We start from the raw sequence: 27563 nt of genomic DNA, 5'->3' as shown, positions 1-27563 counted from the left end.
GGGAGCCAGGGGGGTGCGTGGGGGATGAGCCCCACCCTGGTACCAGGTACTGTGTCAGGAAGGCAGAAGCCACTTCAGTGACGGTGACGGGACGATGGTTGCAGGAGGCGGCTACCACTCCTAAGTCTGGGGGTTTCTGGGGTTGGCAGCTTGGAGGAGGGGCACTGATTAGGACTCAGAGCCCTGAGGAGGGCGGGCTGCTCGGCTGGCGGGTAAGATGTTTGGGAAGGGGTGCCCCTCGGAGCCGGGACTCCTGTCCCAGGACAGGGTCTTGCTCAGCTGGCCTGGCCACCCCTGAGGGAATTTGGTGAGGCTGGGACCTGGCGCCAGGCTGCTGGGGTGATGCTGCAGGGAGCATCCATCAGGCCAGGAGCTTCCTCTTCCTCCCCCCGACTGCCATTGTCTTTTCTCAGGTGCCCTGGCCTAACAGGCCCCACAGACCAGTGGTCAAAGGGCATGTCAGAGCTGGGTGGCAGGCAGAAACCTGGAGGGGTTGTAAGAGGCAGCCGCCAGGCCAGGCTGCCACCACTTCCCTGCCTGGGTGTGGTTTTCCGGTCCCCCAGCCCCAGTGCGGTCCCTCCGAGGTCGCCTCACTTGAGTCCCAGGCCTGGGCCTTTGTTCAGGAAAATGTTCAGGCTGTGTGTGCGCAGGCAGCTTTCTGAGCTTCTTGGGTTCTGCCTGTAATGCGTGCCCAACTTGCAGAAGTGTCTGCCCTCTGGCTGGAGGTGGGGTAGGGGCAGGGCGTTGGGCGCTTGGGAGCCAGAGTTCCCTGGGGGTGGGGGGGGGGAGCAGAGACTTGGGATCAGAGTTCCCAGGGGGGAGCCAGAGACTTGGGGGGCAGAGTTCTCTGGGGGGAGTCAGAGACTTGGGGGGGGGGAAGAGTTCCCTGGGGGGGGGCAGTTTCCTGGGGGGAGCCAGAGACCCCTGAGGGGGCAGAGCTCCTGGGGGGAACCAGAGACCCCTGGGGGGCAGACTTCCCTGGTGGGAGTCAGAGACCCCTGGTGGGAGTCAGAGACCCCTGGTGGGGGGCAGAGTTCCCTGGGGAGAGCCAGAGACTCCTGTGTGGGGGGGGGGGCAGAGTTCCCTGGGGGGAAACCAGAGATCCCTGGGAGGGGCAGAGTTCCCTGAGGGGGAACTAGAGACCCCTGGCGGAAGGCAGAGTTCCCTGGAGGGTGCCCTGCAGTAGGAAGAGAGAAGGGACAGTCAGGGCGGGCCACGGTAGGACCTGGCCTTGGGAAGGGGTGGGAGGGTGTGGGGGGCGCCCTGCAAGGCGTGCCGAACGCGGTTCAAAACCTTCTGCCCGCGATGCGCAGAGGACCCGGGCACGCAACCGGGCGCACCGCAGGCCTGGGGGCAGGGCTTGGAGGGCGCCCGTCTCGCGGGAGGCGGGGCCTAGAAGACGCGGGGGCGGGGCCCAGGGCGGGATCGGAGGGACGCCGGTGCGCAGGCTCAGTCGGCCGTGGCTCTGGCGGCGCAAGGCCTGCGGCGGCGGTGGCGGCAGCGGCGGGACGGGGACGCGGACGTGAGTGCGTGCGCGCGGCCGCCGGGGGTCTGTGGCTGAAGGGCCGCGAGTCGGGGCGGCGGGCTGGGGGCGTCGCGAGCCGAGGCCGTTCTCGAGTGCGAGCCCGCCGGGTTACGTGCCGTCACGTGGGCGCGCGGGCCCGACTCCCGGCCGCGGCTCGAGCCCGCGCGCTCGTTCTTCGGCCCCTGGCGGTGGCGCGCGTGCTGCGGGGAGGCTCGGAGAGGCGCGCTCATTTTCCCCAGGTCGCGCAGCGCTGGTGAACCCCGCGGGCGGTGCTGGCCCGCGCGCCGGTTCAGGTTGTCTGAGCTCCAGAAGAGAGGCGCGTCCCCGTGCCCTGTCCCCTCGCCTGGGTAGGTCTGGGGGCTCCCTGTACACGTCGAAAGTCGCCTGCAGCTCGGCGGGCAGCCGGAGAAACTTCCCTACCCCGCCCTTCCTTTGCTACACTTTTTACACTTGGTAACGTACACGTACGACATAAAACGTACCATTCCAACCATTGTCAGTTGTACTCAGTGGCTTCCACCCTTTTCGTGTCTTCAGTCCTGGTTTAGTCCTGAAGGGCGAGGGGGCTAAAAGACAGCTTTGTGACGGCAAATGTCAGACTGTCAGAGGGTGGCGCAGCTGGCTCCCAGCCAGGTGTGCAGCTCAGGGCATTCCCGAGAGGGGTTCCTGCAGGAAAACAGCCCGGGTCAGGATCGAGGGCAGCGCCCCTGCTCTCGGACCGCCTCCCCCCTGGACAGCAGGTCTGTTCCTGGGCCTGGCCCGGACCTGGACGCCTCCGGCTCCTCTCCGGGCAGGTGCTTGCCTCTTCCCAGGTCCTAGTGTTTCAGAGTCACAGGTCCCATCCCTTGCTTTTGTAGGGCAAGGGCGATGGCACCCCATCTGGTGCAGCCTGGGTGGCGCTTCTGGCGGCAGGCGGCGTGCACTCTGGGAGCCTCTGTGCAGCACAAGACATGGGCAGGGGCGTCCAGGATCCCCAGGCTGGGCAGCCCGTGGGGAGCCACGGCCACCAGCCCCCGGGTCTACAGAAGTGGCTTTTCCACGGCCCCCCGGGCCCCGGAGGTGATGCTGACCCGGGAGCGCTACCCTGTGAGGCGGCTGCCATTCTCCGTGGTGTCTGGGGAAGACCTGGCAGCCTTTGAACGCATCGTCCCCGGCAGGGTCATCACAGACCCAGAGGTGCTGGAGGCTTCAAATGTGGACTGGCTTCGAACCGTCCGAGGTGAGTGAGGGTCTGTGCACACGGTGTCCCTCAGGGGGACGGCGGTGTGCGCTACCAGTGAGAGGAGAGACGACAGCACTGAGCTCCGGGTAGAGGACCACGGGGTGACTGTCACATACGCCTTCTTTTTTTTTAATTTTTTTTTTTTTTTTTTTTTTTTTTACTTTTTGAGAGAGAGAGAGACCGAGCACGAACAGGGGAAGGGGCAGAGAGAGAGGGGGACACAGAATCCGAAGCAGGCTCCAGGCTCCGAGCTGTCAGCACAGAGCCCGACGCGGGGCTCGAACCCGTGAACCGTGAGATCATGACCTGAGCTGAAGTCGGACCCTTAACCACCTAAGACATGCAGGTGCCCCCACGTAGCCTTTCTTTTTTTTTTTTTTTTTTTTTTAATTTTTTTTTTCAACGTTTATTTATTTTTGGGACAGAGAGAGACAGAGCATGAATGGGGGAGGGGCAGAGAGAGAGGGAGACACAGAATCGGAAACAGGCTCCAGGCTCTGAGCCATCAGCCCAGAGCCCGACGCGGGGCTCGAACTCACGGACCGCGAGATCGTGACCTGGCTGAAGTCGGAGGCTTAACCCACTGAGCCACCCAGGCGCCCTGAGATGTTGTCTTTTTTTTTTTTTTTTTAATTTTTTTTTTCAACGTTTATTTATTTTTGGGACAGAGAGAGACAGAGCACGAACGGGGGAGGGGCAGAGAGAGAGGGAGACACAACCTGAAACAGGCTCCAGGCTCTGAGCAGTCAGCACAGAGCCCGACGCGGGGCTCGAACTCACGGACCGCGAGATCGTGACCTGGCTGAAGTCGGACGCTTAACCGACTGCGCCACCCAGGCGCCCCCACGTAGCCTTTCTTACACTGAAGAAAAGCTGTATTGTGGTTTTAAAGTGTTCTGAGAACAAAATTCACAGAGGTTTATTGGTGGTATGTGACATCTGCGAATAAAAGCAGTGTCCCTGGCTGCTCTGAGGGGGGTGTGCCGGTCCCTGCAGCTGCCCTGACAGCCACACACTGGGCGGTTTACAACAGGATGTAGTCTGTCTGATCAAGGCGTGGGCAGGGCCGTGCTCCCTCCAGAGGCCCTGGCGCAGGCTCCTTCCTCCTTGTCCAGCTCCCGGTGGCCCCGGGCGTCCCTGGGTTGTGACGGCTTCCGTGGGTCTCCGGCTCCATCCGCACGTGGCTTCTCCCCGTGTGTGTCTGTGTCTCAGGTCTCCCTCTGCTTCTCTTGTAAGGACCCCTGTCATCCTCCCAAATCCAGGATGATTTCGTCTCTAGATCCTGGGTCTGATTACGTGTGCAAACACCCTTATCCAGATGAGGTCAGGTGCACAGGTTCTGAGGGACAGGACGTGGACGCTCTGCCCCTGGCATGTCGCTGGGACAAGGTGTGGGGCTGCTGTTTGGCCACCCCTGCCTCCCTCCTCTCACCACACCCGTCCGCACCAGCACACACCTGGGCACCTGCTTGGTGGTTCTCGTCCGTCCAGACCCAGCACACCCTTCCCACGAGAAAGAATTTGTAAGTCTCTTCTCTCCTGAAATGTTTTCAGCGGTAACGTAACCCGTCTACTCAGACAATGATCAAAACCCATCACGACGTCCTTGCTGTAGTATTGAAGAGACCTAGGAGACAACCAGTTTACAACGAAGTAATGTATTTGTTTATAGGTTTTTATTTTTTCAAATGTTCGTTTATTTTTGAGACACACACACACACACACACACACACACACACACACACACACAGCATGAGTAGGGACGGGGCAGAGAGAGAGGGAGACACAGAATCCGAAGCAGGCTCTAGGCTCTGAGCTGTCAGCACAGAGCCCATCTTGGGGCTCGAACTCACGAACCGTGAGATCACGACCTGAGCCGAAGTCTGACACCCAAGTGACTGAGCCCCCCAGGTGCCCTATGAAGTAATGTATTGATTTCTGCTGTGTTGGTTTGATCTCTCCTCTTTCATTCTTGATTTTATGTATTTGGGTCCTTTCCCTTTTTGATCAAACTGGCTAGTGATTTATCAATTTTGTTAATTCTTTCAAAGAACCAGCTTCTGGTTTCATTGATCTGTTCTTCTGGGGTTTTTTTTTTTGTTTGTTTGTTTTTTTGGGGGGTTTAGATAGCATTGATTTCTGCCCTAACCTTTATTATTTCCTGTCTTCTGCTGGTTTGGGGTTTTATTTGCTGCTCTTTTTCCAGCTCTTTAAGGCGTAAGGTTAGGTTGTGTATCTTTCTTCCTTCTTTAGGAAGGCCTGGGTTGCTATATACCGAAGTAATGTATTTAAATACGTAATGCCTGGATGGGCTGGGCAGCCCTGTCTGCAGGCTGGGCCTGGACTTAGCCCCTGCAAGGGCTGTGCTTTTGGTGGGAAGAACTCCGAGGAGGGTCCACAGCAGCTGGGAAGTGCTGAGCGTCTTGAACTGGTGCGTGGTCTTGAGCGAGTGGGATTAGGGTGTGGGCTCAGGCAACGTAGGCGGCTCCTGTGAGGAGGCCGGAGACACAAGAAGTCCTTGGCCTGTTCTTTACGGGCCAAGCGCCTGAGAGTGGCAGGGCTCCCAGCCCCACCCTGCCTGCTAAGTGGGGACCCCACAGGGCTGACGTGGCCCCACCGAGAGCCCCTCACCCGCACAGGGTCTGCAGGCTCACGTGCACTGCTCCTGGAAGCAGGACAGAGTGCTGTCCACCCCGGGCTCAGCCGGCATCCAGAGTGCGGGAGAGGAGCCAGCTTCTGCCGGGGAGTCGGGATGGTGGAAGGAGAAGGTGGCAGGAAGGCTCAGAAGCCGCAGGAAACGGCTGCCCCAGCGAGAACTTGGGCCGACCGTGGCTCTCTGCTGGGTGAGGGCGCTGCTGGCAGACGGCGGGCTGGATGCCGTGCTGCCCTGACCCGTGTGCGGCTTTTGCTGGCTTGGGCAGCTCTGGGGCCTCTTCCACTCAGACACCCTTTCCTGCAGTCCTGGGCCATGTCCCCAGCCGTGTCTTTGATGATTTTCTGTTCTCTCTGTGGGTGCCTGCTGTTGACATATTAGAGCATTTCCTCTCCCGTTAGGAGGTGAATGTCCTGAGAGCGGGACATCTTGCCTGTTTTCATTCTCCGTGCCCTCAGCAGGCCCCGACACACAGGGTGGGCACACAGACACCGTTGGGATCCCTGCAGTAGGTGACTGAAGCCTGCAGGGTCTTCACGGGTGACCAGGGTCCCGGGACTGTGCTGTCCCAAAAGATCAGGGCTGGAGGGCAGACATGGTTTGTTTGATGACAACCGAATGAGAAGGGGCTTTCAGAATCCCGGACGTGACCCCGGCACAGAGGATGCCAAGACGGCAGCCCCACGGATCTGGCGTCGACGAGGGCCTTCGCTGAGCTCAGCCGGTTGTGGCTCTCAAAGGATGGAGGGACTTGCAGACGTGCAGGCTGAACAGCTAAACGGAGCGAAAAAGCACACGCATCTTACAGATACAGAGCTCACGGCCTTGGTGGATGAGACTAGCATGTTACGAAGGTGTAGGAACTATGTGTCTTCTCCAATTCAAGGAGGTAACTCACAACAATGAGCTGCTAGAGAAACAGAAAATAGAAAAAAGAATGAAAGAATTAGAACAGAAAAGAATCCTCCCCGAGCGGAGTGTGAAGGAAGCTGAGGACAGCGTCTGGGAGGTGCTGATGGCACGGAGGGCCCAGGTGGAAGGCTCTGGGGAAGCTTGCTACCCCCTCCCGTTGCCAGCACGGGCAGAGGGGCCCACATGGGGAAACACCCTCTCTTCTGCCCTGATGGGCACTTTATTTGGATGATTTGGTAATCCTGTGTTTCCTCCATCACCCTGATCCCCTTTCGGATCCTGGCTCTGCCCGCCACCCCTGCTCAGGGCACTCTTCTCCCCGGGGCGGGTCGGTGGGGGGGGGTGTTGAGTCACGAACTCTCTGGAGGGGGACAGTGGGAGCCGGGTGGGTAGGGGAGCTCTGCCCGAGCCTACTACTAGTTATGCTGGTTGGACCAAGGAAAGGTGTCTGTTCCCCACCCACTCTGCTTCCTCTAGCCCAAGGATGAGAGCAGATGGCCAGAAGGGCCGAGGGTTTCAGCCTCTACTCCTCCCTGTCCCATCCCCTCCAGAGCTTTGGCTCTGTTCCCTCTGCAGTGAAGCCTTTCCTGCTTTCCCCCTTTCTGTTCCTCTCAGTGAAGCCCTCAACCCATGAGTCTCCACACAGATAAGGAAGAAAGGAGACGGGGACACAGCTGAATTCAAGTGAACCTTGGTGGCAGTCTGCCTGAAGATGCCTTCCTGGGTTCCTCCCACACGTTCCGAGAGAAAACGCGGAAATAAGCCAGCAGCACCTCCACGGCTGCTTCCCTCTGGCCCGTGTCATCAGGTGGTCCCCGCAATCCCAGGGTCTCCTGGAGCCTTGGGGCAGTGGTGTGCCGGAGCTGGCCTGTCCTGGCTCTGGACAGCCAGTTATCAAACAGCTGTTAGAGGGGCACCTGGGTGGCTCAGTCGGTTAAGCATCCAACTCTTGATCTCAGCTCAGGTCCTCATCTCAGGGTCGAGAGGTCACGCCCTGTGTTTGCTCCACACTAGGCATGAGGCCTACTTAAAAAAAAACTCTTAGAATTTTGTTGCAGACCAGTTGTAAAACACAGCCATTACTAAAAATTAAGTTACATAGATATATAATTAAATTACGTTTAAAACAAGGATAATAAAGGGTGCCTGGGGGGCTCAGTCGGTTAAGCGTCTGACTTCGGCTTGGGTCATGATCTCACGGCTTGTTAGTTCGAGCCCCACGTCGGGCTCTGTGCCGACAGCTCGGAGCCTGGAGCCTGCTTTGGATTCTGTGTCTCCCTCTCTCTCTGCCCCTCCCTTGCTCGAGCTCTGTCAGCCCCTCTCTCAAAAATAAAAAACAAAATAAAATAAAATAAAATAAAATAAAATAAAATAAAATAAAATAAAATAAAATAAAATAAAATAAAACAAGGATAATAAATATTCAGAACTTACTTTTTCCTGGGGCTCCTGGGTGGCTCCGTCAGTTGAGCGTCCTCTTGACTTCGGCTCAGGTCGTGATCCCAGGGTTGTGGGACTGAGCCCCTCGTCTGGCTCCATGCCGAATGAGGAGCCTGCTTGGGATTCTCTCCCCCTCTGCCCCTCTCCCCTATGTGTGCCTGAGTTCCCTCAAGAAAACAAAAGAAACAAACAAAACCCAAAAGACTTACTCCTTCCTAAAAAAAAAGGAGTGAGATAAAAGCTACAGCCAGATGGTGAGGCTCTGTGAAAAGTCACCGATGGGAGGACCCTGTGTGAAGCCTGCCTCCTGCCTTTCTGAAGCCCCCTCGCCTACTTTCGTACTTTTAACAAAGTCAAAGGGGCAGAGAGGAGCTTGGCCATCTGGGGGAGGCAGTGGTCAGGAACACCGATGGGCTGGCCTGGAGGGGCTCCTGCTGCCACATCTGGGCGTCAGACCAGTCATGGCAGCAGAGGGCTGGTGTGTAAGCTGGTGCGTCCAGTAAGAGCCCACGAGGCCCCACGGATATGATCGAATAAGTATGTGAGAGGGAAGGGCAGCCCCTCTGTGGGTGGAAAGTCCGCTAATAATGGCAGGTGGAGGGATGGACGAGGGATGGACTGAGCTGCTTCTGGCAGACCGTCCCCGAGCTCGCACTGGCGGTGGAGGTGTGGGCAGCGACGGGAGACTTGGAGTCTCAAGTGTCTCTGCACGAGAGAGTGACAGGGAATCACGAGCCTGGCGGGCGCCCCTTGCCCTGGGTCCGGGCCTGGACGTGGGTGCTGGGGTCTCCCCCACCCCCCTGCGGGCTGAGACGGGACCCATTTTTGACACCCCGCTCTCGTCCTTGAGGTCTGTGGGCTTGTTGGTAACAGTGCCCTGAGGGTCGCCCCCCAGAGGAGCGTCGCTCGGAGGGTACACTGACACTGCCCTCCGTGTGAGACGTGCTCCTTGGCGTTGCAGGGAGCAGCGTGCTGCTGCTGAGGCCGCGGACGACAGAGGAGGTGTCCCACATCCTCAGGTATGGAGCCCGCCCCGGGCAGGGGCCTCACCCGCGGACTGGAGCTGACTGGGGCGGGGGGGGGGGGGCAGTTGCGGACATCAGGCGGCGGATTGGCCTTGCCGTGCAAACGGCGTTCTTTGATGGCTTTATGTCAGTAAACCGTCGTGTCTGTTCTAGAACAGTTGGAAAACATAGACAACCATAAAGGAAAATATTGCAAAAGCAACCAGTGTTTTTCCTCCAGAAGTAACCGCCAATGACATTCTGTTTCATCTGCCCTGGTGTGGTTTCTGTTACTGACTGTGTCTGTGATGTGACGCCTTCTCCCCCTGCCCCGTTTGGCCGTGTCCGCGCCTGTTTCTAGATGCTAATTATTCTCCCACGCCGGTTTTTGAGGTTGGAGTGTAATCGACGTGCAGTGTCCTGTTGGCCTGTGGGGGATGACACCGTGGTTTGATAGATTTACCCGTTAGCAGGTGGTCTCGTGACTACGTGTGGTCCCCATACGGTCCCTGCAGCGTTCCTGACTTCCCGTGGGTGCCTCCTTCCCGGGACCGATGTACGTTATAACCGTGACCTTGTGCCTCTGCATCCGCGCCCCCCCCAGCTGGCAGCCTTCTGTCCTCCGTGGGCCTGTTTCTGTTCGTTTGGTTTTCTGGGTTCCACATGTGAGATCATACAGTGTTTGCCTTCCTGCGTCTGACTCACTTCGCGTCGTGCCCCCAGCGCGGACTCTTCCACGCCACGTCCAGTGCGTGAGGGGGCGCACCCCACAGTGCTCTGCAGCTCACTGGCCTCCCGGAGCTGCCAGAGAGCACGCAGCGGGGCCGTGCACCTTTACGCTCATGTAACCGCGGCTTCGGAATGGCCTCCGTGAGCGCACGTGGGCCCACGCACGCTCACCGTCAGCCCACCGCGGGGGGCTCTCCACCTGCCAGGGCGGCCCACGTGACGTGCGTGCGTGGACTGCCTCCCGCGGGCAGGTGCGCTCCTTCTGCAAAGCCACACCCTTATGGGCCCTCCGCTTAGGCCTTTGCGGAGTTGGAGCCTGGCCGTGGATGAAGTGCCACCGTGACGTGGACGTGTGTGGAGCATGGTGGGGTGGGGGGGAAGGAGCCCGGGGGCTGGGAACTGAGTGGCTCTTGGGGAGCAGCAGGGGTGCAGCTGGCACTGGCGCTTTGTTCGAAGAGGGGCGCCCTTGCGTGCCACCCTGTCTGGCATCTGGGAAAGTGCCAGCCTCGCACTCCGTGCAGTCTGTGACAGACACGGGCCTCCTCAGACTCGTCCCACGTGGGGACCCAGGAGGCTCCCCCATCTGGGCCGCGGCCAACAAGAGAGGGTACGGAAGCAAGGTTTAGTGGCCTCACAGCCGGGTGTTGGCCTGCGTGCTGTCCTGCAGGGATGACGCTGTGCGTGACGGGGGGCCCTGATGCCCCCTGTGCATGTCTCAGGCACTGTCACGAGAGGAACCTGGCCGTGAACCCGCAGGGGGGAAACACAGGCATGGTCGGGGGCAGCGTGCCCGTCTTCGATGAGGTCATCTTGTCCACCGCCCTGATGAACCAGGTCATCAGCTTCCACGACATGTCCGGTAAGCCTGCCCTGCCCGGGGTGCCTTGATTGCTGGCCTGCGGCGGGGCCCCGGGGGCCCCCGCTCTGTGCGCCCGGCCCTCTGGGTGTGTGTGTGCCCTGGGGAATCATTCAGCTGGTCACTCGGGGGCCTGTGCTGGGGGTTCGTGGTGAAGGGGAGGGCTGTGAGTCCCTGTGACCCTGGCATTTTTCTGGCCAAGATGGCCCTGTCTGCCCTTGTGGATGCGGTGCCCTGTCTGAGGCACAAGCCAGGGTGCAGACCCTTCCCGCCCAGCGGCCCCGGTGGCCTGGTGGCTTGTCCGTCCAGCAGGACACATCTGTGGTGGGGGCCCTGGGCACAGCACCCATCCCGCTCCCTGCCGGCAGCACCCAAAGCACAAACTGTCGTCAGGTTCGTCACATGTCCCTGGTGGGGGTCCCCTGCCAGCCAGGGACCCCCTCCTGAGAGCACTGCTCTCTCTTGTCCCTCCCACACGAGGGTGAGCGTACATGAGGGTTTTCTTCTCTGGTTTTGGGGGACATACACCTTTTCCTTGCCTGGATTCTGTGGGGGGACGGCTCTCGGGTGGCTGACCCCTGTGCCCCCCCCCCCCATGAGTCCTTGCTCCTGCGGGGCCGGGAGCCCCCCCCGCCCCCCCCCACCCCGAGTCACCTCCTCCCGCCCGGCAGGGACCCTGGTGTGCCAGGCGGGCTGTGTCCTGGAGGATCTCAGCCGTCACGTGGAGGAGAGGGGCTTCGTCATGCCCCTGGACCTGGGGGCCAAGGGCAGCTGCCACATCGGGGGAAATGTGGCCACCAATGCAGGCGGCCTGCGGTTTCTGCGCTACGGCTCACTTCATGGGACCGTCCTGGGCCTGGAAGCGGTGAGCTGGGGGACGCCGTCCGCCGTCCGCCGTCCTGTGTCCCCCCGGCCCTCCTGGCCGTCTCCCAGCACAGACTGTGCTCCCCTGTGAGGTCCGCGGGAGCCCCGTCCTGGCTGGGCTGCTGGGCCGCTCTGCAGGTTGCAGGGACAGCTGGGGTGGTGCAGGGTGAGGTCAAGACACGGGGCGGGGGGTGGGCCCGATGCCACCTCAGCTGCACCTGGCTGCGCCCCCTTCTCTGCCTCCCTCGGGGGTCTGCTGGCTTTGGGGGAATGAGTCTTTCCTTCAGCCTGATTAAGTAACGCCGGGCCCCGCGTTCCCGAACACTCCGGGGTGTGGTGGGGTGTGGTGGGGTGGGGGGGCCCGTGCCTGGCTCTGCTTTCTGAGGCGGTGCTGGGCTGCAGCAACCCCCCCCCCCGGCCCCACCGAGCATTGCAGTGGGAGGGGAGGGGCACCTGCTGGGACCGAGGGCTGAGCCTGCTTCTTTCGCCCATTAGGTTCTCGCGGACGGCACGGTCCTGAACTGCCTGAGCACCCTGCGGAAGGACAACACGGGCTACGATCTGAAGCAGCTCTTCATTGGATCCGAGGGCACGCTGGGGGTCATCACGGCCGTGTCCATCTTGTGTCCGCCCAAGCCCAGGGCTGTGAGCGTGGCTTTCCTCGGTAGGTGGGCCAGCCGCCGGGTGGACGGCTCAGAGCCGCACCTCCTCCGGCTGCCCTGCCCTTGGTGCAGGGGTGGGGGCCCTTCGGGAGGCCGCTCCTGCCTCTCCCAACTTCGCTCTCTGTTCCCAGAGGGGTCAGGACCTGGCCTTCTTGGTTCTGGAGTGGACCCTGTCCTGTCTTGGTGCAGAGCACACTTTATTCTGTAACAAAACTGGGGCTTTGCTCGTCTCTTCCATCCATTTGGTCTGCTGTTTTAGTAGCTTATGCTGGAAGATGCTGGGGGAGATCGTGTCATTTCTTGTGTGTTCATTACTGTGGCGGAATCAGTCACGCCTGTGGGGACGCACCGCCTGCCCTGTCGCTGCTCGTCCCCGTCGGCTCGCAGCATGCCTCCTACATCGGGCCTTCCACCTGGGACACACTCCTCGTGATGCGTCCTCTGTCCCCCGCTGTGTCTGCAGTGACTTCGTCCCCCCCCCCCCCGTGACGACATGTCACTGGTCCACAAGCACGTTGGGTTTGTTTTTGTTCCTCCTGTCGAGCGTCACTGCGTGGCCTGTGGCTCGTGCTGGTGGTCACGGGGAGGCCTGCTGCCCTCCGCCACTGTGGCTTCCGGGGACTCTGGCTCTCTGTTCTGTGGTCACTTTAAAGGTCTTCTTTTTGTCTTTGGTCTTCTGTGATTTGGGGCGCGTTGTGTGTAGGTCTCGTGAGCTTCCTGCACCTGTGGCTTGATGTCTCACCAGAGACATCATCTAGATCATCTAGAAGATTCCTGTCTTCCTGTCCCTCAGGGCTGTCACTGAACCCACGACACAACTTTCCAGTGTGTGCTCTCGCTCTGCCGTGTTTTCCACCCTTTCACAATCCTGTCACGTCTGGGCAGTCTCTTCCCGTCTGATCTCCATTTATGAGCGCTCCTGTCGCGGTGCTCCACGTGCTGCCGAACCCCCACGTGCCCTGTCATCCCCACCGTGGCACCTCCATGTGCTCCTTGGATGTGTGCAGAGCAGGCACCTGCCAGCCTCGCGCTGTGCAGGACACACTTCCCCGCCCCCCGCAGACTCTCCCTGCCTCACCTCTGAAAGGCCGCGTGCATCCCACCCCTCCTGCCGCAGGGTCGCCTCCGGCTGCCGGCGGGCGAGCTACCCGGGCCTGTGCTGGGCCTGGCTGTGTCTTGAAGCCCCAGATGAATTTCCCACGGAAAGCCGAGTGCTGGTTGTGGGAAGAGAGCTACAACGAAGCCGTTCCCAACCACTAGCCCTGCGTTCTCGTTACGTCTCGGCCCCTCTGCTTCCCACCACCTTCCCGAGGCTGCCCAGCTAGCCCAGCGCCCTCCCCTGGGGTTGGGGTCAGCGTGGCCGCGGTAAGGGGGGACGGGGTGGGTGTCGGGGGCCGTGGGCTCTGGGGCCTGAGGCTCTGACCCTTTGCAGGTTGTCCGGGCTTCTCTGAGGTCCTGCAGACCTTCAGCACCTGCAAGGGGCTGCTGGGTGAGATCCTGTCCGCGTACGAGTTCATGGATGCCGAGTGCATGTGGCTGGTCACGCGTCACCTTCGCCTCGCCAGCCCGGTGCAAGGTACTGACCCCAGCTGGCGGGCGGCACCCCCTCCGGGCCCTGGGTCGCAGGGGAGGCTCGCAGGCCGTCAGTCCTGCCCACAACCTGGGAAGGTGTGGCAGGAACCTGGGCAGGTCGGTGTGTCCGTGGCCCCGGCGTCGCCACAACTGGCTGAGTGCAGAATTCCTTTACGCGCGTTTTAAACGCACCCCCAGTGCGGGTCCCGTCGGTGCTGCCTGTTGTGCTAGAGCGCCGGGGCCTTTGAGAACCCAGGTGCACTCGTCAGAAACGCTTCTCTTTGACTCAGAGGAGTATCTGTCCGTGACAGATCCCAGCCGGTTCATTCCAGACCAGCACACGGGACGCCGATACCACGTTGCAGAAAGTGTCTGTGCCTCGGAACCTGTAGATCCTGGTATTTTCACCTCTGAGATCTGCCCTAACAGATGGTGGCACTGCAAGGCCGCAGGGCTGGTTCTGGCGAGGGCCCTCGTCCTGGCTTGCAGACGGCCCGGAGCTCTGCGCTCACATGGCCTTTCCTGGTGGTGGTGGTGGTGGGGTTCCTGGTGCCCCTCCCTCTTCTTACGAGGGCACCAGCCCTGTGGGGTCAGGGCCCCACTCTTATGACCTAAGTTAGCTTTAATTACCTCCCCAAAGGCCCCATCTCTAAATATAGTCATGTTGGGGGTGGGTTAGGGCTTCACTGTGGGAATTTGGGGGGCACAACTTAGTTCAAAATAGTCATAAATATGGAAAGATCTTTATGCTCTAAATTTTAAAAGTCCATCAATTAACGATTTAATTTTGAGAGAGAGAGGGGGCACGCATGGAGGGGCCAGGAAGCAGGGAGAGAATCCCAAGCAAGCCCCATGTTGTTAGCGCAGAGCCTGATGCAAGGCTTGAACCCACGAACCTTGAGATCATGACCTGAGCCAGAGTTGGACGCTCAACTGACTGAGCCACCGAGGGGCCCCTAAGACTCCTTTCATAATCACGTTTTACTTTTGTAATTGGAAAAAGAGCCAATAGAAATGTAAAAGCTCTCCGTGTTTTCTATGACGTGTGAGAAATTTAAGAGCGGAATGTGCATTTCAGCGTGGAAAAAGCCACTCTCTGGAAAACACTGTTCTGTTTACAGTAGGACCAACTTGTCGTGTTTTCCTGGAAGGGACAATGTAGTACTGAAGGAAAAGAGGGTTCAGTGAGTTTATTTGTGATTTCAACAAGTGTAAAGATAAACTTACAGTAGCCTTGAAAAAACAAGCTTAACGTTTTCTTATAGTTACTAACGTATCTTTTTTTAAACTTCAAAAAAGATATCTTGGGTAAAAGGTGCGCGTTTTTCTTTTTTGAGAGAGAGAGAGCATGGGTGTGTATATACAGGGAAGAGGGGCAGAGGGAGAGGGAGAGAGAGAATCTCAACCAGGCTCCGTGCTGAGTGTGGAACCTGATGTGGGGCTTGACCCCATGACTCTGGGAACATGACCTGAGTTGAAATTAAGGCTCCACTGAGCCCCCCACCCAAGTGCCCCTAGTGTGCATTTTTTGCACGAACTGCTGAGCATTGCGGGCACAGTGGGCCACATGGGCATGGGGGTCTCTCCTTTAGCCCGTGGCCTCCCCACCGTGTGTGGTTTTGTAAGAGGGGCCCCATCCAGGCGCCAGTGCTGAGGGTTTCGTGGTGTCATGTGGTTGTTCATGTGTTTCTAGGGAGCGTGGTCTCTCTTCCAGTGAAAGACCTGTTTTTTGTTTATTTTATTTTATGATTATTTTTACAAGTTTATTGTTTTTAGTGATCTCTACACCCAGCGTGGATTGAGCTCAACCCCACGGTCCAGAGTCATGTGCTCCTTGACTGAGCCCCCAGGCGCCCCATGAAAGACCTGTTTTTATTTATTTTTTAATAATTTTTTTAATGTTTATTTTTTTGAGAGAGGGAGAGAGTGCAAGCAGGGGTGGGGCAGAGAGAGAGGGAGGCACAGAATCCCAAGCAGCTCCAGGTCCTGAGCTGTCAGCACAGAGCCTGATGTGGGGCTCGAACCCATGAGGTGTGAGATCGTGACCCAAACTGAAGTGGGACACTTACCTGACTTGCCCCCCAGGCGCGCTGAAGGACCTATTTCTAAACTGAGCAGAGGCTTCCTGCTGTGTGAGCTGCCTGCCCGATGGCCCCACAGGGCTGTCGGAGGCGCTCAGCCCAGGCCCATCCTGACTGTCTGTCTGCCGGCCTCGCCTCTGCTCATCCTGCTTTCTGTACCTTCCAGAGAGTCCCTTCTATGTTCTGATCGAGACCTCAGGCTCCAGAGCAGGCCATGATGCTGAGAAGCTGAATGACTTCCTGGAGCAGGTGCTGAGCTCCGGCCTGGTGACGGATGGGACCGTGGCCACAGACCACATGAAAGTCAAGGTGCGTGTGCCACTGGCCTCTCCCTGCTTCTGTCGTGCTGAACTGGTGCAGGACGTCCGCACGGTGCCGTGTGTCCGGCTCAGGGTGTGCGCTCTCCGGATGTGGGCAGGTGTCCCTCGCTCTCTGGAAGCACACTTTTGGGTCTCTGTCTTTATCAGCCGTATTCTGTGTTATTTTATTTTATATTTTAAATGTTTTATTTATTTTTGAAAGAGCACAAGTGGAGGAGGGACAGAGAGAGGAGGACAGAGGATCTGAAGTAGGCTCTGTGCTGACAGCAGCGAGGCCGACGTGGGGCTTGAACTCGTGAATCGTGAGATCATGACCTGAGCTGAAGTTGGACACTCAGCAGACTGAGCCACTCAGGTGTCCCTGTCATCAGTATCTTAAACAAAAGCAGAAAGATGGGGCGCCTGGGTGGCTCAGTCGGGTTGAGCGTCCGACTTCGGCTCAGGGCACGATCTCGCGGTCCGGGAGTTCGAGCCCCGCGTCGGGCTCTGTGCTGACGGCTCGGAGCCTGGAGCCTGTTTCAGATTCTGTGTCGCCCTCTCTCTCTGCCCCTCCCCTACACCTTCTCTCTCTCTCTGTCTCACAAAAATAAATAAACATTTAAAAAAAAAAGGCAGAAAGAGCTGCCGGGGGACACGGGAAGGTGTGCCTGGAACTGAGCCAGTCTCAAGGGCTGCACTTCCCTAGGAGAGGGCATCGATGTTGCCACCAGAGATCATTCGGCTCCGAGGCCGAAGGAGGGAGAAGGAGGCCGTGGCTGTGGGAGCCATCGTCACCGTTACCGTCACTGGGGGACTGGGGTGCTGTGTGCCGTGCTCCCCAATTTGTGCTCCGTGGTCCCTGGGGCGCTGTGCGGGAGCAGCCGCGGGAGCGGGGTGGTGGGAGGGCTGGGGCTGACCAGGGGCGGGGGCAGAGGCCGTGCGGGTGAGTGGGGCGGGTCTCAGGCTGGCCCTTATGGTCTGCTCGGTGGGTTCCTTTCTCCGCCTTATCGCTGAATCTTTTTCTTCAGTTATTTGTATGTTTAGCAAAGAGGTCAGACGTTGTCAGTGCCTCAGCCCCTCTCCTGACGAAGGGTCTCAGGGCACTTGACCGTCTTCCCGCCTCTATGCCCCATCGTCTCCACTGGGTGATGTCACCACTGAGGGAGACCCAGGCAGGGGCGTCCTGTGCTTCCCCCGCAGTGTCACGCAGCCAGCGCCAGCGCAGGAAACGTGGGCAAACCCTTCAGTCTCCGGATCGGCTCGGTGCTGTTCTCTGCCTGCCGACAGGCGGAGTTGTTTCCTTTCTGGTGTTTCCACGCCCTTACTTCTTCCTGAATGCAGTGTCCGTCCGTGGTGGGAGTGCAGGCCCCAGGGCTGTGCGAACAGAGGCTCCCACCCTGTCCTGCACACGTGGGCATTTCCGCTCCGCCGACCGAGGCTTGAGCAGTAGGAGGACAGCGGGAAAGCCAGTGCTCCCTGCTTCTGCTCAGAGCGAGTCCCGAGAGCCGGCCGCTGGGGTGGGGTCGCTGCTCCTCCTGTGGGGGCAGCGGCCACGGGGCCGCCACGTGTGCCCACACTGGTCCCTGCCCCGTCTGGACTGCTGGCTTCACAGCCGTGTTCTCAAACGGAGGAGCTGGGCAGTGCCGGGTGGGCAGGGCACGACACGGGGGGGGGGGGGGACGTCCCCACAGGGGCATTTGAGCAAAGATAGGACAGAGGCAGGAGCGGTCCTCCAGGGCCCCGAGGCGGGGTGGGCAGGGTGGGCAGGGTGGGCAGGTCTGTGGCCACGGAAGGGTGTGGTGGGTGTGAATGGAGGAGCCCATGGGCAGCCGGACTGCCCCGCAGTGCTCCAGCTCGCGGTCCAGCAGCATAGCGGGCTGTGTGGGGTCATTGCCGGGTTCTGTGCGTGTGAGGCAGGTGGTGGTGGGAGCTGCTGAGGGTCGGAGGCAGAGTGACCTCGGAGTGACCCCTAACGCCGATGACAGAATTGGGGAGGCTGGGACACTGTCTGGTGGTGAGGGGTCCGGGGTGGCGAGGGGTCCACGGGAGTGAGGGCTTGTTGTTCTTCCTTTGGGGGCGGTCCTGGCACTGTGATCATGTGAAAAAGCCAGGGCACGAGTCCTTACTTGTAGAAATTTTGCCATGACGCTTCCTGGATCCGGGGGACATGTGGAGGGCAGGACAGCGACCACCCTGCAGCCGAGCGATGGCCTGCTTGGCGCTGTCTGTCCTCTGCTCCATCGTGAGCACTTCAGGTGTCCCTGGTGACAGGTCAGCAAGCCTAGGCAGTGACCCATGGACGGACTTATCTGGAAGGACAGTGATGTGATGGGTCCCCCACAGCCCGCGTATCCCTGTGGCCCTGTCCCCTCCGTCTGCAGGGTCTTCCCTGTCCCAACCCTGCCTTCACTTGGCTCCTTGCCTGCCGGTAGCCCCAACCAGCTCCCACCCTGTCACCTGCAGTGTCCTCGAGCGAGCCATGGCCACGTTCTGGGGCCCCATCTGGTACTGGCTCTTGTATCAAATCCCTGTGCCTATCACCACAAGAACGCTTCCGTCACCCGGAAAGTTCCCTCATGACTGTCCCAGTCCCCCCAGGCCCCAGCGTTTTGACTGCCATCAGCATAGACACCCTTCGCGGCGGCCCTTGACTCTGCCTGTTTTCTGTACATCCTAGGCGCTGTGGGCCCTCAGGGAGAGGATCTCGGAGGCGCTGAGCCGGGATGGCTACGTGTACAAGTACGACCTATCCCTGCCCACCGAGAGGCTCTACGACCTTGTGACTGACCTGCGCGCGCGCCTCGGCCCGCGGGCCAAGCACGTGGTGGGCTACGGCCACCTGGGTGAGCTGCGCCGGGGTCAGCAGTGACGGGGGAACCTGGGACCTGGGAGAACCCTAATTGTCTTCATGGATCTTTGGGTATTTTGGAAAGGACCTGGTTTGTGGTTCGGAGGCAGGGCATGTGGTGCCGGCTGGTGGCCCCCAGAGTGGGCGGGGGGGGGGGGGTTGTCCAGCGTCAAGGACGGTGAGAATGGCCAGGGGCTGGGGGCAGCCACCACCCACACCCCCGTGGCGCTGTCCGCGTGGCTCAGACTCTCCCTCGTGAAGGAGAGGACCCGAGAGCATGATGACCTCGCAGTGGGGACCATTTCTTCATCAGGACGCACACGTGTAAACCACAGGAGGGGGGGCTGCTAACTCGGACCACTCTCCGGTTTGTCAGACCACTGAACGGGAACGCTGGCGGGCAAAGGCACGGGGCTCGCACACCTAGCGTTCAGGGAGGAAGCCTGGAGGAAGCCCCGTCTGCGCGGTGGGCTCCCAAAGGGGGGCTGGGGGACGGGCACGGAGGGCATCTTCACCTAGGGCCGGGGGCAAGGACGTGCAGCTGGAGCCCCCGGGCCAGAGCCCGCTCCTCGAGGGGCACTGACAGCGGCTCCTGCCGCCGACGGAGATGGCGTCACGGCCAGAGGTGGAGTCGGGCCCCCACTCTGTGAGTCGAGGGGGGTGTTGAATTTGTGGAAAGCTGCTTCTGTGTCTGCGGATGCGACCCGGGCATGTTTTCCTGTGGTCGTGGGGTGGTGCACCCTAGACCCCCTCCTGCAGGGGGGCTGTGACCCGCGGGTGAGCCCGGCTCGGCCCGGCCCTCTGCGCCCTGCGTGGTCCACGTGCCTCTGTTCTGCACGGGGTTCTTCCGGTGGCCTTCCGGGCCTGGCCATCCTGTAAGGTCCCTTCGCTGTGTCCGAGCTGGGCGTTGGCCTCTCCCTCTGGGCCCAGCGGGGTCTGAGTGGTTGGCATTACCGCCTCCTTGACTGTCCCCTGGGAGCTGGCGGCTAAGTTTCAGGGCCGGAGGCGTATTGTGTTTTGGGCGGCGGGGGGCTGAGCGCGGACCCGTGTCCTTACCAGCCGTGGGGCCGTCCTGGCTGAGTGCTCTTGCCAAGTTTGCTTTCTGGGAGTTTGTCCGTTTCTTATAAATCTCAGCCGTGTTGGCACAAAGTTGTTGATCCCGCTCCTGCCTCTCTGTCGGGTCGGCCCTCGCGGGTGGCCCTGGTTTCCGTCCCGATGGGGTTTCCTCTTTGCCGCTTCCCTCTTGTTTCTCACGCTTGTCGGTCCTACCGCGTCCTCCGTTGATCCTTTCCGCTGCACCTCGTTTTCTCTTTTTTTCTGTTGTTACCTTTATTACCTCCTTCCCTTCTCCACTGAGCCTGCCCTGCGGCTCTTCTGACTGTAAGTCAAGTACTCTGCCTAATTTTCAGCCTTTTTTCTTTTCTAGCATAAGTATTTAGGTTTCTCTCTGTGCACCAGTCTTGCGGACCCCAGGGGTGACTGTCTTAAGTAGTGTCTCTGTGTGTGGTCCTGTCAGACTCCACGTGATGTCTGAGGGTCCGTGAGGCCAGCACCTGCTCATGCCAGCCCAGGAGCCCCGGCGTCTGTGTGCTCGGCCAGGAGGGTGCGCCAGGGAGCCAGAGTCGGGCGCTTTGTGCCGCCTGCTGGGCATCTGGGCTCCCGGCTCCGCTGCTGCCCGCCAGCCCTCCTCGCCCTCTCCTGCCCTTTGGTTTCTGGGCTGCCTGCCGTCCTGACCTCGGCCCCAGGCTCCGGGGAGTGGACAGGGCGGAGGGCGAGGCCGGCCCTACTCGGCTCTGAGAGCCTCCTCTGTGGACGCTGGCCAGCCTCCCTCGTACTTTCTGATTCCTGTTCTCTTTTCTCTGACCCATCAGTTAGGCAGAAATGTGTTTATAAATTCCCAAACGTACAAGAGTTTTCTAGCTGTTGTTAAAATTTCTGACTTGTTTGTTGCATAGAAGCCTGTGAGCCTGGTCACACCGTGTGTGCCCCTCGGGTAGTGGCCCGGCTTCCTGACATTTCCCGAGTCCTCGTGGAGAGCGTGTTCTCCGCGGTCAGGGGGCCAGTGTTTGTACACACAGACCTGCTGTGTGAGCGCTGGGTCGTGCCTGGGTGCTGCGTACTGAGCGGGGGTTAGAAAGCCTCACAGCGGCCGCAGGCTCTGTCACTCTGTGAGTGGTGAAGATGGAGGGAGGTCACGGCGGTCATTCTGGTAGGTGGGCTCTTTTGTCACGACAGGCTCTTTTGGGCCCCGGAATCGCTCTGTCCTGGGAGCCTGCCTTGACTGATACTGTGCAGTGACACAGGCTTCCTTGCATTTAGTTGTTTTCCTGACACGATGTGTTTCTTCCCAGGACTTTCGACCATTTTCCATCCTTATGGCTTAGACGTGTCTAGTAGATGACAAGGAGTTGGGGCTTCTTTGTTACACGGTTTGCCACTTGTTGTTTTATTTTATTTTATTTTGTTTATTATTATTATTATTTTGCTTTTCAATGCTGAAAACCTTGTGGGTTTATTTTTATTTTTTATTTTATTTTTAAAATTTTTGTTTATTTATTTTACTATTTATTTTTTAATATAACTTATTGTCAAGTTGGCTAATATACAGTGTTTACAGGGTGCTCTTGGTTTTGGGGGTTGATTCTCATGGTTCATCGCTTACATACAACACCCAGTGCTCATCCCAAGAGGTGCCTCCTCAATGCCCATCACCCACCCTCCCCTCTCCCCCACCCCCCATCCACCTTCAGTTTGTTCTCTGTATTTTAGAGTCTCTTATGTTTTGCCTCCCTCCCTCTCTGTATCTATTTTTTTCCCTTCCCCTCCCCCATGGTCTTCTGTTCAGTTTCTCAAGATCCACATATGAGTGAAAACATACGATGTCTGTCCTTCTCTGACTGACTTATTTCACTTAGCATGATATCTTCCAGTTCCATCCACGTTGCTGCAAATGGCCAGATTTCATTCTTTCTCATTGCCATGTAGTATTCCATTGTATATATAAACCACAATTTCTTTATCCACTCATCAGTTGATGGACATTTAGGCTCTTTCCATAATTTGGCTATTGTTAAAGCGCTGCTATAAACGTTGGGGTAAATGTGCCCCTGTGCATCGGCACTCCTGTATCCCTTGGGTAAATTCCTAGCAGTGCTATTGCTGGGTCATAGGGTAGATCTAGTTTTAATTTTTTGAGGAACCTCCATACTGTTTTCCAGAGTGGCCGCACCAGCTTGCATTTCCACCAGCAATGCAAAAGAGATCCTCTTTCTCCGCATCCTTGCCAACATCTGTTTTGCCTGAGTTGTTAATTTTAGCCACCCTGACTGGTGTGAGGTGGTATCTCAGTGTGGCTTTGATTTGTATTTCCCTGATGATGAGCGGTGTTGAACATCTTTTTATGTGTCTGTTGGCCATCTGGATGTCTTCTTTGGAGAAGTGTCTATTCAGGTCTTCTGCCCATTTCTTCACTGGATTATTTGTTTTTCGGGTGTGGAGTTTGATAAGTTCTTTTTTTTTTTTTTTTTTTTTTCAACGTTTATTTATTTTTGGGACAGAGAGAGACAGAGCATGAACGGGGGAGGGGCAGAGAGAGAGGGAGACACAGAATCGGAAACAGGCTCCAGCCTCTGAGCCATCAGCCCAGAGCCTGACGCGGGGCTCGAACTCACGGACCGCGAGATCGTGACCTGGCTGAAGTCGGACGCTTAACCGACTGCGCCACCCAGGCGCCCCGATAAGTTCTTTATAGATTTTGGATACCTACCCTTTATCTGATATGTCATTTACAAATATCTTTTCCCATCGCATTGGTGGCCTTTTAGTTCTGTTGATTGTTTCCTTTGCTGTGCAGAAGCTTTTTATCTTGGTGAGGTCCCAATAGATCATGTTTGCTTTTGTTTCCGTTGCCTCTGGAGACATGTTGAGTAAGAAATTGCTGCGGCAGAGGTCAAACAGGTTGTTGCCTGTTTTCTCCTCTAGGGTTTTGATAGGTCTCATCTAGACTTTAGTCCCTACTACAAAGTTGTAATCATCAAGACAGTATGGTACTGGCACAAAAACAGACACATAGATCAACGGAACAGAATAGAGAACCCAGAATTGGACCCACAGATGTGTGGCCAACTAATCTTTGACAAAGCAGGAAAGAGTATCCAGTGAAATGAAGACAGTCTCTTCAGCAAGTGGTGCCGGGAAAACTGGACAGCGACATGCAGAAGAATGAACCTGGACCACTTTCTGACACGAGACACACAAATAAACGTTCGTTGCTTTTAAACTCGAGCATGTTGTTTACTCCATGGAGGGGAGAGAAAGCGTAGCTGTCCCCTCTGCCCTCCTAGGTTCTTGGGCTGGGCCTGAACGTTAGACCATGCAGGTTCACTGGCTGTGCATCAGGCCTACGCCAGGGAGGCTCAGCGGTGAGTGGCTCAGGCGGTTAGAACCGGGGCTTATGCAGCATCGTGAAAAAGGATACTGCGTCTTTAGAGAGGTCCCAGGCAAGGCAGGCGACTTTGGGCTTCTGACGGCAAAGTGCGGGGACGTGGGTGTGCACACCGGGCACTGGAGGGACGGTGGGCTCGCCGCGCAGACCCCTGCGGTCCGGCTGGCCGGTCAGGGCCCACGGCCGCCTGGGGCTTGGCTCTCCTTTCCGGGGGTGGGGGCGACACTCTGGCCTGTGTGTGCCTTGCTCTCTGGCAGACGGGGAGGGCAGAGAGATTTTCTTGGATCTGCTCGTTCTCAGTTTTCTTCGGCTCAGAGTGGCCCTTCTGCTGCCGTCACTCACGTTGCTGGAGCCGCTGGGCTCCGGGACTCCCACTCTTACTGTGGGCCTCCCGTCCTGCGTTTCTCTTCTCTAACTTACTGCCTTCTCTTGCCTACTCTGTTTCCTCGTTTGAACCTGTCCCACTTATAAATTAGGGAATCGTGTGTGTGTGTCTGTTCTCTGTACCAGCCTCAGATGCCACGTGCATCCTTAGCTTAACGGAGTTTGAAGTTGGTCAGTGTCATTATTCTCCTCCTTCTAAACACGATGGAGTGGTTAATTCTGTGTCGATGTGGCTAGGCTGCGGCCAAACACCAGCCCCAATGTCACCGTGAAGGTGTTTTTTGGATAATGTTAATATTTAAGTCAGCAGTAAGCAGAGCAGATTACTCCCCCTAATGTGGCTGGGCCCCATCTAATCAGTTGAGGGCCTTGGAGAGACTGAGGTCCCCAGAGGAGGAGGGACTTCTGCCTCCACACCGCCTTTGGACCCAAGCTGCCTGCTGGCCCGCCCCGCCAGGCCCCTCAGTTGTGTGACCCCCCTCCCTTCAGGCCTCGCTCCCCATCTGTATGTAGGCCCACACCCTGTCAGCTCTGCTTCTCCGAGATCCCCGACTGACACGGTGCAAGGACCTTGAGACCCGTGACTTTCATTGTCATTGTCCTCTCCTGGTTCACGCACAGTTTCTTGGGGTCTATTTCAGTTTTCTGAGAAAAGAGATGATGTTATCTCGTGTGCTCTGTGTTTGTCCGGGCTCAGCCGGCCTGCGGTCCTTCTTCAGTCTTGTGTCACAGCCTCTCCCCGAATCTCAGTTTTGAGTGTCCACTAGTGTGGGGCAGTAGGTGACAGAACATCACAGATTGTATTTGCCTGACAATGTATTGATTTTGTTGTGAAGGTCTTTCCCAGTGGATTTACACACCCGCGTCTGGTTGACGGCTCCGTCCTGTCTGCAGGGTGAAGGCGTCCTGCCGTCTGTGACTCGCGTGTTGTTGCAAAGTCAGCTCCCCGTGAGAATGCTGCCCTCCCCCCACAAAGGGAGTCTGTTGTGTTCTCTTTCCCTTTGTCTTTGGGGTGCTTTGGGGTCACTGGTCTGTCTGGGTGAATGTTTGCACGTCCTGCCTGCAGTCTTTTGGGCTCTGGTTTTAGAAATTGCACTCCCCTTCTCTCTTCACATCTGACTCCCTGTGTCCCCCAGTCTCCTGGCTCTGACTCCTCCGTGTCCCCCCCATGTCCCCCGGTGTCCCCGGGGCTGCAGCCTGTGGTCCCCGTGTCTCTCCTGCTGTCCCCGGCTCTGACTTCCCCATGTCCCCCAATCTCTCGGCCCTGTCTCCCCCTGCTGTCCCCAGCTCTGACCGGTGCTGCATCAAGCTCCCATGTTTGATTCACGTTCTCATTAATCTCTTGCCGTGAGCCGTGTGCCTTGAAGCCATTCATTGACTGTTATGTTTCAGTGATTCGTAGTTTCTGTTTCTAGAAAATTGACTTAGATATTTAAGAACTTCGCCTGGTCAGTGTTTTGTGCTCTTTATCTCTTAGTTTTTATCTCTTCACACTTTTTTATCTCTTATTCTTTTTTTTTTTTTTTTTAATTTTTTTTTTTTCAACGTTTATTTATTTTTGGGACAGAGAGAGACAGGGCATGAACGGGGGAGGGGCAGAGAGAGAGGGAGACACAGAATCGGAAACAGGCTCCAGGCTCCGAGCCGTCAGCCCAGAGCCCGACGCGGGGCTCGAACTCACGGACCGCGAGATCGTGACCTGGCTGAAGTCGGACGCTTAACCGACTGTGCCACCCAGGCGCCCCTAATCTCTTATTCTTAACATATGACACGTTTGTGTTCAGCTTCCGGGAATTACAGGGTCAGAAGTCTGTGCCTTGTTCTCTGCTGGCTCCTGCTCCTTGTGTGCAGGTCATTTTTGTTGCGGGCTCCTGTATTTAGGGCTTTGTGGGAATTATTTGGGTGACTTCCTTGTGCAGGGAGAAGGAGTGGGGGTGGGGACCCAGGTCCCTGAGCCGGAACCTCTTTAATCTTCACGTTCTTAGCTCAAGGTCCGCGGGAGCACTGAGGTGGTGTGAATTCTGGCTGTGGCCGAGCATACCTGGGCAGTGTGTGTGGGCCGGCTTTCCCGGGCAGCTCCCTGGTGGGGCTCTGGTGCCTTTGCCCTGAGTGTGTCCGTGGGACCACTTTGGTGGGAGAGGGTACCTGCTCTGCTCCCTACCCCTGACAGACCCGGAGGGAGGGAGGTGGGGCGTGAGAAGCTCCGGGTCATCGGTCTGAGGCCGCAGCCCTGCCCCCTGTGCCCCCTGTGCCCCCTGTGCTGCCTGGGGTTTGCCGCTCTAGCCTCTAGGGGCACCTCCTGCTGGCGCCCTGGCTCCCTGTGTCTCAGGGTGGGCGGCAACCCTCCCTGGGCCCCACGCACCGTCTGCTCTGCTCGGCCCTTTCCACCTTCCTGACCTCCGAGTCTGGGACGGGGGCCTCCTGTTCTGCGCATCTGCAGTGGCTCCCATGCTGGCTTTGCATGGCGGTCACACCAGCAAATGAACGTTTACCTCCTGGGTGAGGGCCTCATGGTGGGCAAGTCCGCCTCCCTCCTGCCTCTGGGCGCTGGCGGCTGCTCTGTGTTGTCCCTTTCCTCCCCTCAGCCCCACGGAGGTGGGCGCACCAGGCTCTCCTCCGGCCAGACTGCAGCCCCCTCTCCTGCCCCCATTGTCTCGGGTTAATCCTGTGTCTCGTCGTTGCTTTGGGACCCCCAAGGGGGGTGCGTGTGGGCAGAGGCAGAGCCAGGGCGCATCTGGATGTCTCAGTGAGGCCAGAGAGCGCCGGGCCCCAGCAGACCTGAGGGGGAGGCTGGGAGCCAGGACTTTGTGGCGGGCGTTGGCTGGGCGGGGATGGGGTTTTCCTGGCACCGTGGGAGAAGTGGGTCCGGGGACCGCCACGGGTGCTCTCACCAGCTGGATGGGTGGTCAGTGACTCTTGGCCGGGAGCCCTCAGAGAGGGCCACGAGGACAGAGGGAAGGACTCGGAGAGACCTCCCAGAAGACAGGAGCGGTCACCAGCAGGCCACTTCTGTCACTGCAGGTCAGCGGCCAGTGGCGTAAGGGCAGGAAGCAGGCGTGAGGGCAGGGGCAGGACTGGGGGTACCGAGGAAGGGGTCTCAGCCTGCCCTGCCTGACCCAGCGCCCCTGTCCTTGCAGGGGATGGGAACCTGCACCTCAACGTGACGTCAGAGGCCTTCAGCCCTTCGGTGCTGGGCGCCCTGGAGCCCTATGTGTACGAGTGGACGGCCGAGCAGCGGGGCAGCGTCAGCGCAGAGCACGGCCTGGGCTTCAAGAAGAGGGGCGTCCTCGGCTACAGCAAGACGCCCGAGGCCCTGCACCTCATGCAGCAGCTCAAGGCCCTCTTGGACCCCAAGGGCATCCTGAACCCCTACAAGACGCTACCTGCCCAGGCCTGACGGGGCCTGCCGGGGCCAGTGGGAGACACGGGAGGGGCCTTGGTCCTGTCCTGGTCTTGCTGTCCTGGTCGCAGTGGGCCTGCCGGGCTGGCTGGGGGCGGGGTGGGAGCGGGTCCCTCCCGGCTGTGCTGCTCAGCCTCTGTGCGGGCGCCCTCCAGCCCTCTGCAGGTTGGGAGACGGCCTCCTGCTGCACGTGCCGGGCAGGCCGGTGGGCGAGCAGTTCTGCCCACTCCGGAGACCGGCTGCAGCCGTGGGAGGGGACGTGGGTGGTCCTGTCCCCCATGTGGCGTGAGCCCCCGGCAGAGGTGATGAGCTCTGTGTGGGGTCCATCCCGGGTCACCAGGGTCACCTTTGAGCCAGAGTGACAGGGATGGTCTCCACCCTGGAAGGCATCGTTCCTCCATTTTCTGGAAGGTCTGTGCATTGGCAAGACCGTTGTCAGAGGTCAGCCATTAGTTTTTCGTCTCGGTGGTTTGCTGTGACGTGTCTGGTCTTCTGCATCAAAGGTCGGTGAGGCCAGGGGCCAGGCCCGGGCACGCTGCTTCCGCGGCCCTGGCCTGCTAGTTGCTGTTGCCCTGGGGCCTCCTGGGGCTGTGGAGGTCTGAGGTTGGGTATGTTTTCGCTTTCTGGCCGTCATGAACTTCCAGTAAAAATGGGAATTAATCACGACA

General features: G+C 58.6%; 1 protein-coding gene across 2 annotated transcripts; it reads left to right on the top strand.

Annotated features, from left to right (window-relative positions):
* The first annotated feature begins 1657 nt into the window (after positions 1–1657).
* D2HGDH (D-2-hydroxyglutarate dehydrogenase) lies at positions 1658–27563 on the top strand. 2 transcript variants are annotated; one of them, XM_047085210.1, is made up of 9 exons: positions 1666–2744; positions 8714–8771; positions 10205–10344; positions 11013–11206; positions 11701–11869; positions 13300–13443; positions 15687–15829; positions 18497–18662; positions 26633–27563. In XM_047085210.1, the coding sequence occupies exons 1-9, from the start codon at positions 2393–2395 to the stop codon at positions 26890–26892; spliced, it is 1626 nt and encodes a 541-aa protein (XP_046941166.1). In that variant the 5' UTR covers positions 1666–2392; the 3' UTR covers positions 26893–27563. The 2 variants fall into 2 exon arrangements, with proteins under 2 accessions (XP_046941167.1, XP_046941166.1); XM_047085211.1 differs by lacking the exons at positions 15687–15829; positions 18497–18662; positions 26633–27563 and adding an exon at positions 13751–14242 and having other exon boundaries at positions 1658–2744.

This window comes from Lynx rufus, unplaced genomic scaffold (genome assembly GCF_022079265.1).
Source record: "Lynx rufus isolate CCGP_SWC_20201006 ecotype Redwood Valley unplaced genomic scaffold, mLynRuf1.p SCAF_2, whole genome shotgun sequence".
NCBI lineage: Eukaryota > Metazoa > Chordata > Mammalia > Carnivora > Felidae > Lynx > Lynx rufus.
This window is presented reverse-complemented; position numbering and strand designations above follow the sequence as displayed.

Bases quoted from the DNA above. Each gene is read 5' to 3' on its own strand.
- D2HGDH (XM_047085210.1), top strand. From the start codon at position 2,393: ATGGCACCCCATCTGGTGCAGCCTGGGTGGCGCTTCTGGCGGCAGGCG. The intron at 2,745-8,713 runs GTGAGTGAGGGT...TTGGCGTTGCAG, and splicing joins CTGGCTTCGAACCGTCCGAG to GGAGCAGCGTGCTGCTGCTG. The intron at 8,772-10,204 runs GTATGGAGCCCG...TGCATGTCTCAG, and splicing joins GAGGTGTCCCACATCCTCAG to GCACTGTCACGAGAGGAACC.